Source organism: Opisthocomus hoazin, chromosome 8 (genome assembly GCF_030867145.1).
Source record: "Opisthocomus hoazin isolate bOpiHoa1 chromosome 8, bOpiHoa1.hap1, whole genome shotgun sequence".
NCBI lineage: Eukaryota > Metazoa > Chordata > Aves > Opisthocomiformes > Opisthocomidae > Opisthocomus > Opisthocomus hoazin.
Window position 1 is genome coordinate 43646257 of NC_134421.1, and position 12697 is coordinate 43658953.

Genomic DNA, 12697 nt, shown 5'->3' on the forward strand with positions numbered 1-12697 from the left:
CACCGATGTCTGTATCCTCTCTCTGTTGTTTGGCATGTCAATGGAAACAGACAAATAAACATCGTAGAGACTTTGTTGAATTAAGAATATTGATTATCTCCACTGCCGCTGCCGCTACATGCACAGTGAGGAAATTGGTTTTAAAGAATTAATGATGAATGCAGAAACATATCATTCATAATATTAATGAATCAAAGGTACTCACATTTATTACAGCTCAAGTTAAGAGGAGCCTTCCCTGAAGTTGCAGGGAGCTACTAATCAAAACACCCACGAGAAGCAACTGCTCTTTGGAAGCTAAAAATAACCAAAAGCCTGGTGCGCGCGGTGGTAACTTTCAGCAGGCCATTGCTGAAACACGGAGCTCCGTAACGATTGCAGTCAGCCACAGATGTGCTCGGGGGGAGGTGGCAAGAGCCAGCGCCGGTGGGGAGGTGGCTCGCAGACTGTGCTGCCTGGCACCACGCGACCTTCTAGGGGAACGACAGTGGGCACAGCCACCTGTCCTGAAATTACTGCCAAGCACCTGAAAATCATACGCTAGGTAAGGGTAACCGCTGCTGTGCCAGCCTTTCTGCGTAATCCGTGTCTTTTGCAGCAATAATTCTGAACAGAGAAGAAGAATAAGGTGTAATCTTTCCTTATACTCTTAAATAGAAATATAAAAGCACACATGTAGGCCTGTGAATCCCTGCTATCAGGAGAAGAAGCCCCATTGTCGGGAGTGATGGAAGCACTCAGTCTTCTGCCTTAGTGAGGCTCCGTGAATGGTTACTTGGCTGTGTGCTCAAATTTGGGGGAATTATGACAATCTGCTGCATTTGGTTTGATGAGGGAAAGAGTGGGTCTTTTCTGTAAACGCTCGGGATTATATTCCTCAAACTTCAGATTTTTACTTTTAGTGCTAGGTTAGGGATCCAATCACACTGTGTTCTCTATTGCTTGGAGAGGGAGAGAGGGCTCAGAGGCACGTCGAGAGGACAATTCAACCCATCAAGGATTCAGAAGTCACCCTTAGTCCGTAACACTCTGTGTCAACAGGAGGTTTGCATCCCACAAATTGCTGAGTTATGTCTGGCAGAAAAATTGCACTTGAGAGCTTTGATAAAATACTAAATGGGTAAGATGTATTCGACTCCAAGTCTAAATGAATCTCTGTGAGCTCCACCCTCATACTCACTAGCAAGGGAAAGGCACATTTAGGCTGGAATTGTAAAGTCGAAAAGATATGTCTAAGAATAAGAGGAATGTTACCTGCAGGTACATATTTTTCTTCGATAATTACAGAGGGAGTTTTCAGTGACCATCGTAGTCTAAGTTGCCTGGTTAGAGCATCCGCATCTCCTTATGGCTAGAGCCGTAGCTTGTTTATAGAAGACATTTTTGGAGTCAGGGTAGCATAGAGAAAACCAAAAGACTGTTAAGGAATAATGTGCAATTCATAGAGGAGCCTGCTTAGGTATTGCTTCTTTTCTCTGTATAATCTTCCATCACAACTGTATTTATATAAACAATCGTTCAATGAGTTCTTGCACCCAGATTCTGCACAGAAGCTGGTTTTGCTGATTGGGCCCCATCCAGTGCATTTTAAGAAGCAAGGAGTATTAGTCTGAAGAAAAAGCTTTGCCATCAGGCTTTAATTTGTCCAAAACTAGCATCCATATGGAGCAGAACCACATGAGAAGACTATTTTTTGCTCCATTTTTCATGAATAATAGTTTCACAGTGATATTCTAAAGTGTATAAGCAGACTCATATTCTTGCTGCTTATCTCCTACATCCGCACCCGCTTTGTGTGTCTTATCTCTGAATTATTTGATGCTGAAAGCAGAGGATCTGAGTGACATCCTTGCTGGTGGTGTTAGTGAAGGTTTGGCTTTCACTGTGGTCAGGATATCATCCATCATCTCACCAAGTACCCACCAAACCAAAACAGTTTTACAGCTAAATAACTAACATTCAAATTAGTGCTGGAGCCAGTCAGACAGGTTTTTGTCTTTCTCTCTTTCTTCACACACACACACACATATATATATGTATATGTATGTATAAGTACACACATGTGTACAAGAACAATGTGCAAAAGAAATCTTATGCTCATCAAATATCTCCCAGAATAAACAAGTGCTATGTACTGAGCTACCCTTGCCTTCAAGATCTAGTAAGTATGCTGGTCCTCCAAATCCCTTTATTTTAAAGGTTGTTACGATTGCTCAGCATTTCTTTAGAACAAGACACCAACTGTTAACAGTTATTTCATGTATCCATGCTTTAATTTACCTTTTTAATTATTATTTCTTTTAGATACAATGGAGAGGCCTTCCTTGGAAATCAGCCTGCCCAATACTCATGAAGAGGGAAAACTTTATGTAGTTGATTCCTTAAACAACCTAAACAAACTAAATGTTTGCCCAGATGGATCCCAACATGCACTAGGTATGTATGACAGATGATGCTGCTCTATAGTTTTCTATACATGCAATAGGCCATCAATAAAGAGTTACCTGTGACATTTGAAAAGACTGACCACATTGTCTTGCACTGATGCCAACAGCCCTATAGGCCAATATGTATATGTCAAGCTCTGTACTGAAAAATACACGAAAAAATTTGAAAATGGCCAAGTTTAGATCAGATTAATGGTTTAGCTCCTCCTGCTGAGTATTTCAGGTATTACGTTCTCAGAAATCTCTGCATTTGGCTAGGGATTCACTGTCAAGCCTGAATTTATCTTCCATTTCCACGGGGATCCATGAGGTGGTTCCCTGCCGGATAACTTCTCTGGTAATGCTCAATATACACCTACTACATGAATAGCATTGTAACTGTTCACAAGCACTAAAATTCACAGGCCGTGATAGAAACACCACAGAATTTCTGTTCATTCTTTTAAGACACATCTCCTAGGGACTCAAACCAGTTATCTGAAATATCCCATGAGTTTTTTCAGCATTTTAATTCACAGACTCTCTTTACTTACAGTTTCAGATACGAGCTCTCACACTTCTACTGCTTTTATGCAGCTTTTATCTTTGATTTGCTCATGGCAGCAAGAGTATTTTCACCCAGTCATAGCTACAATATACTTGAGTTATTTGCGACCTGGAAACATGTTTAAGGCTGGAGTTCTTCAGCCGCATTCCATAAGACAATATTTGAATCTGCTTTTATTTTCCTTACTATAATTGGAAATTTGACTGAAGAAAAGCTATAGAACAACAGCTATGTTTAAATGAGTTTCAAAGGGCCGTAACAACTTTTCCTAATGCAACTAACTAGAGTGGTGCTGCTTTCTAGATTTAACACGAAGATGTAGACGTAAGCTACTTAATTTTCATATGTAGATTATCTTGATATTGTCAATTCTACAAGTAAAAAATGAATCAATGGGGCATATCAGGTTTAATGCCAAAGAAACTCTTTGCGGTGTGGCTGTTTTGCTTTCTTTTGTACTTTTCATTGGACAGTATCTTTAACTGGCCAGATAAATATACAGAGTTCTGTGGGATCATATAGGGTTCTGTGGAATAATTGCACACATGTTCCTCCCTACATTTCAGCAGTAAACAAAGGTAGCCTAATATATATTATATGCAGCAATTTATAAAGTGCTTTGGCTCCTTCTAGGATTATTCCTTTTAACATACGTATTTTTTACTTTTTTTAAAAAACTTGGAGATGATGTAGGTATCTTATCCCATCAATTAAATACATATAAAATTAATTTTTCACAGTCCTTAGCTGCCCTATTCAGCAGCATAAAATTCTGGTTCTCTTGCCAGAAAATTAGTGAGATCTGTGGAGTATTTTTCAAGTTTTGATAAATACTAAATTCTTGTGAATGAGCTATTAATAGTATAGCAGATGCCTAATAGGGTTTAAAAATGATGTTTCAAGATCATTGCAGTACACAGCAATCCTTTTGTTCAGTAGCTTAATATGACCTGGCATAATCAAACATGTTAGCAACCATGTTAAAAACTGTTATTTAAAATGTATATACCTTTTGGTTTCTTTGATAGCAGCCATACAGCAGTTTGTTTATGACTTAGCTAATAAAATGGTCCCACCATTTGCAGTTTGGCAAGAAATATGTGTTCACTGATCCCTCACAACGCTGTGGTCTGGCATGCTCAGCCAGCTGAAACAGTGAGAAGCATTGATTAGGCAGAGCAAGCACAGACCAATTTTGAGACCTCTACTGATAGCTTAATATGTTTGAGAGACAGCAGTAGCAGGCCCTCCCCATCCTCATTATTCTGATTAGACAGCAATATTGGTGCAGACACTTAGCATATGAAGCATTTGTTATGAAAGCTAAAGGAATAAAAATAACCCCCCCAACCCAAATGTTAAAAGTTTTCAGCTTACCCACAGGCAGGAACTCGTTAAATGCAATAAAGAAAAGCAGAGATATTCCCAGAGATCTCCTGCTCGCTCAGTGAATTGCTCAGCCCCAGGTTGGTTTATTATTAAAGTGCTGTAATGGCACATGCAGCCCTCCCTCAGCTTTATCACTACAGGCTCAGTTGCAAAGACCTCAGAGATTTCTACCAGCTAAAACAAGAACAAGATCTAGAAATATATTTTTCACAGATGCACATGCTACTCTGCCTTTCAGAATGGCAAGACAGCAATTACAGGAGGAGAAATTACAGTAATTTGCATGTAATTTTAGTACGTGTGAGAGTGACACCAAAATGAAATTACATTAGCTCCCTGCTCCCCCCAAAACATAACACCAAACCTTAGTGAGTTGTTAAAGTAGTACGCAAAGTTGGGATTGAACAAATGTGGCTCAAGTATGGATTTTTTATATATACACGTGATTTTCCTCATGGTGTTCACTTGACTTTAGCTGTTATCTTTAGGGCTTATTGCCACCTCTCATTTGATTGCAACTGTTGCTATGAGAGAAACTACTGACTTGCTGTATATGCAACATATGCTGAGTTTTTATACTTCCAAATTCAAGCTGAGCTCATAAAGTTTTCTTTCTTTGTTTCTCATGCAATACCACAGGAAATAAAATTTGTTGGCTAAAATTATGACGTAATCTGCATCATTTCAGAAGCATTTTGTCGTGTTTATCCTAACCAACCTTAACAAACTTGATCACCAAATGATTTGTCGTCTCCTAACAGATGAGGAAGAGAACACTGGTGGTACTGGAGGAAACACAGCAGGGAGCAACGTAAGAAACCAGTGTTTGTTCTTCGTCACCTTTATTCTTACTTTGATCATCAGTTTGGCACTTGTTTCGTTCGTAATATTCTTAATAAGTAAGTAAACCAAACAGTGGTTCTTATGAATGTAGGGTCAGTTGGAAGAAGAACTTTGCTGAAAAGCTGCCTTATAACATACTGCTGCTGTATTTGCATGATCAGAGGCTTTGGCTGGTTATGGGCAGTGGGTCTTGGTCCCAGGTGCAAAAGCACGGGCCTCTGCTCTCTGAGCTAAAACGCACAATTTTGTTCTTAGCACAAAGTTTTTGTGAGCTGCAACAGCTACGGAAGTTCAGCTCAGCAGGGTCATAAGGTTGCTAAAAATGCCGACTGGATGCTAAATTAAATTTTAAAGATAACTGTGTGGCAGTGAGATACTTTGACAACATGCCTTCCATTCCTTTCCAGATATAAGTCGGTATTGTGTCATTCCACTGAAAATGGAATTACACCCAGGCTAACACTTAAACCAGGCTACCTGAAGAAAGACCTGAAGGTTGCGAGCTAAGTGCTGACTGGAAATTGGTTTGGAACTAAGAAAATCTGAAACATAAGAAACAAAAATTCAGATAAGATACATAAAAATTGGCACGTAGCATTGAGTCTGTAGATATAATTACTGTTCCGCTTTGGCTGGTCTGGCTTAGCTAAGCACGTGGCTGCAGGTGACCTTGATTTACGGAGTCCTTGCCCTCTTGGGGTTTTCTGGGCTGATGGTATTGAACAGAGTATGAGGTGCATAATTTTAACGTACAGCTCCATTGTGAATGAATTAGAATCCATGTGAAATCAAGATTTCTTTTACCCTACAGTAGGGAATTTGCTGGAGCATAGCAAAAATCCTCATTTTCCTTTTTGAACAGGAAGTCCTAGCACGTGACTGAATTTGCTCACAAGCACTCAAAGGACAGAATATCAGACAATTAAAGAGCACAAAGGAAATTTTAAGTGGCATGACTGTGAAAGCCTAATTAAAATATTTCATACTTGAATTCCAGATTTATTCAATGGGGAGCTGCTAAATGTAGAGCCCTGGTATTGAAAACTGAGTAATGTGCCCCTCTAGTGGAAAAATGGTAAAGTAATAGTGAAAAGGCTACTTGCAGGGATTAAAGGAGTTTGCTTGGGCTCAGGTTGGTGGAGGTGTGTGGTTTCTGAAACTGATTTCCAGCAGTATTTCAGATTACATTACAAACATAATCTGAGATTATGTTTGCAGTCCATAGACAGTTTAGCACTGGAACTGTTAGATTTAAGCTTCAAAAACTGTGAGAAAATTTTGTTGATTTCAGAAGGCCATAATAAAAATAGCTCCAGAAGTATACATGACGGATACTGCATATTGGTGTTCCAGAAGAAACTGGCCTCTAAGTGCCAATATTTGCAAGATTTTTCCTTAAAGCTAAATGCTTTAGGAAATCAAGTGGTGTGGCTGTCGTCTGCTATGTGTATTAGTAATTGTGCTTTTGGGAAAATGCAGGTGCATAGTGCCCAGAAATAGCATCTTGGAGCCCACAATTAGCACATTCTCCTGTGGACACTAATGGAGTGGATATGCTCCTGAAGACTGCAGAAGTTGTCTGAGTCATATTTGATTTTATTACACTGCATTAAACTGAATAAAAGAGAAAGTAAGCAATTAAAGAATATAGTAAGCAGGTAACTCTGCCAGATACGTAACTTCTTAACATTAGGTTCTGCAGTTGCATTCCTGTTTAACATTCTTAGTCATCATAAGTCCCTGCAAACTCCCACATGAATACAGAAGAGGGTATTGATGATCTTGACTTAAATATTGCCAATTTAATGCAGTGCATTTTCCTTTTCAAGTTCAAACTAGAAACAAGGTGGACCAAATATCAAGCAGACTAATATCTGAAAAGAAGAACATAGAAGAGCTTAAGAAAATGAACAAGATGATATTAAAGCATCTGAATCAATCGGGAATTAAGGAAAAGGGGAGAAACCTCTTCACACAGTCTCCCGATCTTCATGATTACCTCTTTACTCACGCTGAGCTGAAAGTCCCTGGAGAATAGATCTTCTATGGAATGAAATTCAGAGTATTCATGTACTCAGATATTTTCACATATGGCACACAGGTTACTTAAACATTCTGATATGGTCACAGGAGCACTGGAAAAGTCATCTGAATGAAAAATATTAGGAAATAATATTTTATTCTGTTTTATGTGAATATAGATTTTGGAAACTAAGCCCATATGATTTACAATAAACAATGGATTGTCAACCATTTTGGGCAAGAGTGCCGGATTTTTTATGCACTGTAAATTGCAGGGCTAAAGGCTTAGTTTTACTTTAAATGTAAGCGAATGATCACAGAAAATAATGATTTCTGTTCACATGATTCCAGCATGACCTTGTTCACTTAGTCATTCTCCTGTTTCTTTGGAGCAAGTTTTGTGTTTACTTCTATATTATTTGTGTTTAAGGATAACTTCAGGTTCGATAACTTATAAATAAATCCAGTTCTGCCATGGAATTTGGTAGTTTCCCTTTTTGTGCATCTAAATGGATTGGTTTTCTACTCCTTTTGTGAGAAGACAAATTTGAATAAAAACAAACCCTTTCGTAACATGGCATTTTCAGCCCAAATTTGTATTGGCTGAAGACGGGTGTTATATTGTCTTACATGGGAAATGGGTTTAGAGAACTCAGTGTGGGAATACCCATCTCATAGCAATGCTAGTATGCAGTACTCAGATTTCTGTGGCAGTTTCTGGGGGAAGGCCAAGTGTTTTCATAAAGTGACGTGGGGAAAATACTACATATTCTTGTACTTTTCCCTATAGCTTCCATTGGCCACTGTCAGAGAAGGGCACAGGGCCAGGCAGAAGTCTGGTCTGAGCCTTCGTATTTTTAAAATGGAGTAGTACCTCAGAGGGTCAAATGAGGAGCTGATGCTTTCTCATTCTGACTTTACACAGTTGTAGAGACTGACATCCAAAAGTGTGACCACATAAAGGACTGATGGGTAGCTTTATAATTTTAGCATTCAGATCCTTCTAGTGGTATGTACATTAAGAAGCCACCTCCATTATCAATAAACAAATTGATTAGTCCCAACACAACAGTGCAATGGCAGCTGACACCGTAGAGAAAGTCCAGCATAGAATCATAGAATCATAGGTTGGAAAAGACCTCTAAGATCATCAAGTCCAACCATCTGCCCAACACCACCGTGCCTACTAAACCATATCCTGAAGTGCCACATCTACACGATTTTTTTAAACACCTCCAGGGATGGAGACTCAACCAACTCCCTGGGCAGCCTGTTTCAATGCCTGACCACTCTTCCAGTAAAGAAATTTTTCTTAATATCTAATCTAAACATCTAATAAATATCTAATATAAGGATCTTCTCTTTTACTTTGATTTCTCTTTCTCATCCAATGCTTTCTTAACTCTCTTGCACAATTTTACAAAAAAGTCACCAAAGTCAACAACTTACATTGCAGTCCCCTTTTCCACATCAAATGACAGTCCTTTTGGTGATGACTACTTCATTCTCTACAACACAGTGAAAAACTAGGTCCAGGAATCTTTCTTGGTATCATTCTGCTTGGCTTTGCCCACCACTTCTATTCCTGCTATTAGGAGTGCTTTGCTTTACACCTATGTCTTATATCACCTTCTTTCTATTTCTTGATTTTTCATTTCTGGATATATTACTGTAAAGTCATTCACATAATAACTGTGAAGTTTGGTCTTAAGAGTTTATTACTCCTGCTGTTAATTCCCAGCTGCAGTTGTAATTATCTCCTCTGGACGTCAAAACTAGTTGTTACAAAGATGACTTTAATATAGCTAACAGAGAATGATAAAAGTAATTGTAGAATAAGTTGTAAGGAAAGAAACCCTAAAAGCCCATCCCAAACGTCTTTCTGTAAATGCTGTTAAACGATGAAAGAAAAAGTATTGTAAGACGAAAAACATGACACTCGCAGTGTTGTTTCTCTGTTCTTATCCGAGCTGTCAGCTGCTTTTTAATGACAGTATTAAGTTTTCAGCTCTCCCACTCATCTTGTAGTTACTGTAACTGCTTTCAAGCTCCTGTCTCACACCAACACACATCCATGCTTGTTAGCCAGGCAGAAACAACTTTAGTATCTGGCACTCTGTGAATCTCAAACATGTGGATTTCTCACATCCCTTGTTGTAACTGCAGCTATCAGAGCAGTCTGTGGTCCACTAGAAACTGACACCAATTGACAACAGATTTTTATGGCAGAAGACTGTATATAATATCTATGCTATAGCAACAGTCACCAAAGAAATGAAAGCTTCCTCATCTCTCTGATCTTGTCCTCAATTACTCTTAATGTCGTTATTCATTCGGTACTCATAATAAATCCACTTTTTCTGTCTCTATTGTTGGTTACAGGAGTTCAGGGATTTTTTTCACTCCAGCATTTGATCTTGCAGTGTGCTGAGTGCCCTCAGCTGCCACAGACTTAGGACCAGCTGGGGCATAGCAATGAGCAGGCATGCTCAGTATCACACAGGACTGAGGCCCTGAACCATCCTTTTCATATTTAATTGCTTCTTCACTTGCAGTGATCAGCGATTAAGGAACTCTTTAGGCTCATCCTGTTAACACTGCGGAAACACATCTGTTGTTGGAGCCACTTGTGTACGAGGGAGACATGGGGCAGCACTGCATACAGCTGCTTACGGCTTCTCAGCTCAAGTTACTGATATCTTTTTACAGTTAGGACTGCTTCCTTGTGAGACCAGAGCACGGGTTGAGAGGGCTGCCTTGACAACAGCGTGCCACAACAGCTCAACCTAGACTTTCTGGAGTACCCCCCTAAACAGAAGCAAGTACCAGCTCCTTCAGCGGAACGTATCTGTCTAATCTTGATATAGTCCCAAACAAACCAATTCTTGACTCTCAAAATCATCTACAAACCTGACCCTGAAGTGAACTTCCGCTCATGACAGAGCTCCATAAGACTTATCTTGAATAAAGAGCTAAGTGACTAGTAAACTCCAACACAGTGGTTATGCCACTCCAAACAAGTGGCATAACCACTGTGCTGTACATGGATGTTACAGCTTCTCCTGTAGACATGGGTAAGATCTCTGTTCTTGTGTGGCTACACATCTCAGGAGCCTTTGTTATGTCAGGTATTATGACAAAGAACTATCTGTACAGGAAGGTGATGTGACAGTAATAACTTCATCTTACAGTAGTCACAGCCATTCTCATCAGAAGTACTGCTTCTTTTTTTTTTTTCTCTTATTTGCAGACTATGAAGGTATCTATCCAAAGTAATTTGCTTTTCAATATTTCTCTGAGTCCACTGTAAATAAAAAAGACATACAAAAGCTTAATACAGATTTAACCACATGCCACTGACACTCACCTATCTCAACAGCTGCAACTACTATCATTACTCAAATGTCAACTTGGCTTCAGGAAATTTTCTGCTGAATAAATCTGGACAATACTAGAAAGATGTTGGCAAGCAAGGAAAAACACCTGCAAGATTTAACCAAGAAATAACCTTCAGTCCCATCAAAGGCATCATGGTTCCACTCCCTGAAATGCTGGCTGAATCTTTAGGTGGTCGGGTAATGCCAGTAGACAAAGTGCTTTTTTCTTCCAGTTGGCTTGCTGAGTAATTAACTCATTTGTTCCAGATACCCACAACATTCCATGTCGCTGTTAACCCCAAAACATCAGACTGCATCTGTCTATGCAAAACTACGCGTGGAAAAACTATACAGTAATAAATAGTAGAGGGTCAGGTAGTGCAGGCATTAGCTTGCCTTCCCTGGGGTCATACCACCATGAGAACATCAGCTCGTACTTGGTCTTGTGCTCCTCTAGAAGGAAACAGAGCTCAACATCTACAAGCAGCATGTAAGAACTGGGGACAAAACATTCTTTATAGAGACCTGCCTATGGACCAGTCAGAGGTTAGCTAAATCCAGACAGTGGGCATCTTCAGCAGAAAACGATACACAGATGGTAAAGAGGGATTTTGAGAGGCAATCAAATCCCTTTGCCTGACAGCAGCATCAGATTTACTTAAACTGTTCCTGACAGATGCTTGTCCATTCACGTTGTAAAATATTTAAATAATGGAGCTTCCACAAGTCTCCACTTCCAGTCATTAACTAACCACATGGCAAATTTTTTTAATGAAGTTTAAATAAAATTTTCCCTGCTGAAAGTTAAGCCCATTATTATCAGACCTATTGCTTGTGAGTATGAAAAAATTTGTTGCCTTCCAATTGTTCAGTTATTTTATATTACACTATCTCTGCAAGGAAATTTTACTCTTAAGAAAGCTTTTTTACCCTCTGAGATACTTGGAATTCTAATACAACAGTTATTCTTAAACTCTAGTATGAGTTCAGTTGAGGTGCTTTGTTCACTGATAACAGTACAGAGCTGAACATGGGTGAAAAACCAGTAATGATGTGCGTACTCTGAATCTGGAAAAAGAGAAAATTCTAGGAGTGGCAAATGGATTGTCACAAGTTTTGTTAGACCACATGCTCTCGAAGGTGATGTGTGTTTATACAATCTGAACTGTTCAGGAACGCTAAATGAGATGTCAAGGTATTTGCAAAATGAGCAGAGTGGAACAATGCTGAACAAAGCAGAAGGAGTATTGCCAGAACTAGAAATATCTGGAGAACAAAATCTTGTTTCGTGGGCTTTTGAAGTCTTTGAAGATCCAATATTTATTTTCATTCTATGAACACATGATCTTGTAAAACAGCACACAAAATTGCTTGCAAGTATGCATTTTCAGATCCAATATTCCAAGTTTTCTTATTCATTTCACCCTGTCTGACCAGAGTTTCTGCTCTGAGATTCAGAACCTACCCCACTGGAAATGGCAGCAAAGCAATGTGCTCCACCAAAGCTTTAGTGTTTTGAAAATATTTATTTTGACAAACAAAATTGAAACTGGTTCTAATTAGAACTGTGATTAAGCAACATCTAGATAAAACAAATGCCAAATAGCAACTAAAAATTGGATTTGTGTTTCGACTAGTAACTGAAAATCATCTGTCTGTGAAGATGCTTGACTTGATCTGCTTACAGGTTGCTAGTGTAATTCATGGTGGAAGACCTTGGCAAATAATTAAAGCTGGATCAAAACTTTAGATCGCAGCCCAGAGCTACTGAGGTTAAGGAAACTGTTCTCTTCAATTAAGAAAAAAAGCCCATTCGGTGCATTACACGTTGCTGTTCGTAATTTCCTGCAAATGAACAAGAATACTGAGATTCAAAGAGAGGGACAGAGGGGATGCATGCATTGTCACTCTCTCTGCGACACATAAGAAACAGTAACACTACGGCCAAAGAAGTTAGTCCTGCTTGAGGACCCGATCAATCTTAGAATTCAAGAAATTGTTTTTATAGACTCAGTTTCCTACCCTTTCTCTGGTTTCTGGGCCACACTTCAGCAATCAAAATGCTGTCCACG

The 12697-nt window shown here is 39.2% G+C and overlaps 1 protein-coding gene across 6 annotated transcripts in view; it reads left to right on the forward strand.

The window, feature by feature from the left end:
* The window catches only part of LSMEM1 (leucine rich single-pass membrane protein 1), a 34560-nt gene that overhangs the window by 613 nt on the left and 21250 nt on the right, over positions 1-12697 (forward strand). For 4 of the 6 annotated variants that reach the window (XM_075429236.1, XM_075429239.1, XM_075429237.1 and 1 more), the window contains 3 exons: positions 2305-2436; positions 5145-5282; positions 7056-7753. In XM_075429236.1, coding sequence (XP_075285351.1) covers positions 2310-2436; positions 5145-5282; positions 7056-7264 — 474 coding nt within the window. In that variant the 5' untranslated portion in view covers positions 2305-2309 and the 3' untranslated portion in view covers positions 7265-7753. Of the gene's footprint in view, positions 1-348; positions 545-2304; positions 2437-5144; positions 5283-7055; positions 7754-12697 lie in introns of those variants that run through there. The other 2 variants (XM_075429238.1, XM_075429240.1) reach the window with 2 other exon arrangements.